The following is a 2,551-nucleotide window of genomic DNA, read 5'->3' as shown; positions in this document are numbered from 1 at the left end:
GAAACAACACTCAGAAACCGTTGTTAAAGTGTGGATATGTCTATAATATACTCGTAGATATGTATATATTACAGATTCTGATGATTAAACAACAACTCCAAGCAACAACCACTCTACAAGAAGTAGACAGAAAACGAGTAGGGGCGTGTTCCCATCCCTGACAACTACATCCACTACCCATTATTTTAAGTGCGAGTGTGTATTCATGAAGTAGTATAAAATACGCAGAACTCATGCAATCCACAAACAGTTCCATCTTCGAACTTACAAACATACTTCAAATCCAACATGAAGATCTTTGTTGCCTTGTCTCTTTTGCTTTCCGTTGCGTATGCACAACATTTTAACATCCCTTCCGGATTCATCAGCTTTGGAGCTCCTTCAGTGGCTTCTCGCCCCGCACCAGCACCAGTAAGCCGTCCTGCTTTCCGCCCTAGACCTGCTTTTGCTCCAGCTCCAGTTGCGGCGCAGGCTCCAGTTTCTTCTCCAGCTGCATCTACTGTTGGAAACTACGACTTCGAAGGAAAGAGATACTTGCTCTCATGGAGAGATGGCCGTTCCTCATTGGATCACTCTGCTGGTTCGAGCTACTGTAGAGGCAAAGGCATGAGATTGATCTCCTTGGACTCCTCCTCCAAGATCAACCACTTTTTCAACCTTTTGCAAAACGAAAGAATTGAATACTTCTGGACCGGTGGGAGCATCTCCAGGTAAGATATACGCATATCTAAGGAGCCGCTTTATTCAAATACCTAATGTTATTTTTACATCAATAGAGACAAGGGAACTTTGACCTGGGAAAATGGACAACGTGAAGGCATTTCCAGAGGTGTCTTCCCTTGGTCCGACAAGGGCAGACGTGGACCACAACCCGATGGTGTCAACTCTGAGAACTGCTTGGCTATCTTGAAGAACGTTTATAATGATGGTGTCAAGTTCCACGATGTTGGTTGTCACTTTCAAAAACCCGTCATCTGTGAACAACTTTAAATCCTTGCTTATAAATAAATCCTTTATTTATACTTATTTATTAATAAAGAATCACGAATCATAGCTGATTAATTATTGCAGTAATTAAGTTAGTCCTTTTCAGGAGCGTCAGCTGGATGATATTTTTTTTTGGAAGGGGGCTGGGTTTTTTTTGTACAATTACAAAAAATAGTATAAAAATCCACACCGGTTCACAAAAAATAAATGTTTTGGAAAAAAAATTCAAAATCAAAAGCTGTTCACAAGAAATTAATTTTTTTCTAAAAAATTAACTGCTATACAGAAAAAAATTAAATTTCAAAATTTGAAAAATCCACAGTTGTTCACAAAAAATTTGAAAAATCCACAGCTGTTTACAAAAAATTTGAAAAATCTACAGCTATTTGCAAAAAAATTAAATTTTTTGGAAAAAAATTTCAAAATCCAAAGATGTTCACAAAAAACAAAAATTAAATTTATTGGAAAGAAATTTCTAAAATTCACAGTTGTTCAGAAAAAACCAAAAATTAAATTATTTGGAAAAAAAATTCAAAAATAAAAATAATATATTTAGCTATTCACATAAAATTTAACTTATAGGAAAAAATTTCGAATATTATTATTATTTTATTCATAGTTCCTTTTAAAAGTACAAAGCAATTACATTACTTAATTATACATAAATAAACATTATAGTTTAAATTTATTGCTTCATAGAAGAACTTTCAAAAATTTCTATCAAAGAGGGCAGTTTGAAAACTAAAAACAAAAAATTGCCTCTTTTTTAAATGAAGCACATCATTAATATTACTAAATAAAAGTAATTGAAATCCAAATAAATTATATCAATCAAGAGTCTGGGTTTGGAAATTCTAAAACTTTCGGGAGTCGACTTTAATAGGTTCTTATGTTGGAGTGATACCGATGGATATAATTTTACTACTTTGCCAACTGGAATCCAGGACGTATCATCAGCATTGGGGATTTTCAAGGAAAGGCGGTATATCTACCAGCGGATACCATAAAAATGTATCTAAGTTTTTAAGGGTAAATTGGTTCATAAGATGTAAGCATTCCAGCAATTAATGCCTTAGAGTTGAATAAAGCAAAAAGACTGCTTCTTCCTTTGTGATAATCCGAAGAGTATAGAAGATTTGATTAAATTCAAAGGTCCATTTTCCAGACATTGATGTTGATGGCTACGAATCTTGTAGAATTTTGACAACCCATCAATCCACAAAGGCATACAGTATATTCTTAAAAAATTTCCACACTCTTTGTATCAAATTATATAATTTGATAAAATTGGCAGAAATCGGAAATTGTAAATTTTTTAGTGAAAAGCAAAAATCCTTAATTTGGGGAGGGGGGCTAAAGCCCCTTCAGCCCACCTTCTGCAGACGCCTCTGCCTTTTGATTTGAAAGAAGAGTGGTGGAATAAATTTGTCGAGGGGCTTAATCGACTATTAAAAAAAGAAGGCACTTAATATGAAGGAAGCGATTCTACTAATTATGTTTAGACAATGAAAAATGATGATCGTTAATGTTATGTTAGCTCATAAAACTATGTTTGTTCCATGAA

The 2,551-nt window shown here is 34.2% G+C and overlaps 1 protein-coding gene across 1 annotated transcript; it reads left to right on the top strand.

Moving 5' to 3' along the window:
• The first annotated feature begins 202 nt into the window (after nucleotides 1-202).
• On the top strand, nucleotides 203-1,053 carry LOC121123262 (uncharacterized). Its single transcript, XM_040718393.2, has 2 exons — nucleotides 203-710; nucleotides 777-1,053. The coding sequence occupies exons 1-2, from the start codon at nucleotides 289-291 to the stop codon at nucleotides 988-990; spliced, it is 636 nt and encodes a 211-aa protein (XP_040574327.1). The 5' UTR covers nucleotides 203-288; the 3' UTR covers nucleotides 991-1,053.
• The last annotated feature ends 1,498 nt before the right edge of the window (nucleotides 1,054-2,551 follow it).

Source organism: Lepeophtheirus salmonis, chromosome 8 (assembly GCF_016086655.4).
Source record: "Lepeophtheirus salmonis chromosome 8, UVic_Lsal_1.4, whole genome shotgun sequence".
NCBI classification, from domain to species: Eukaryota; Metazoa; Arthropoda; class Copepoda; order Siphonostomatoida; family Caligidae; genus Lepeophtheirus; species Lepeophtheirus salmonis.
This window is presented reverse-complemented; position numbering and strand designations above follow the sequence as displayed.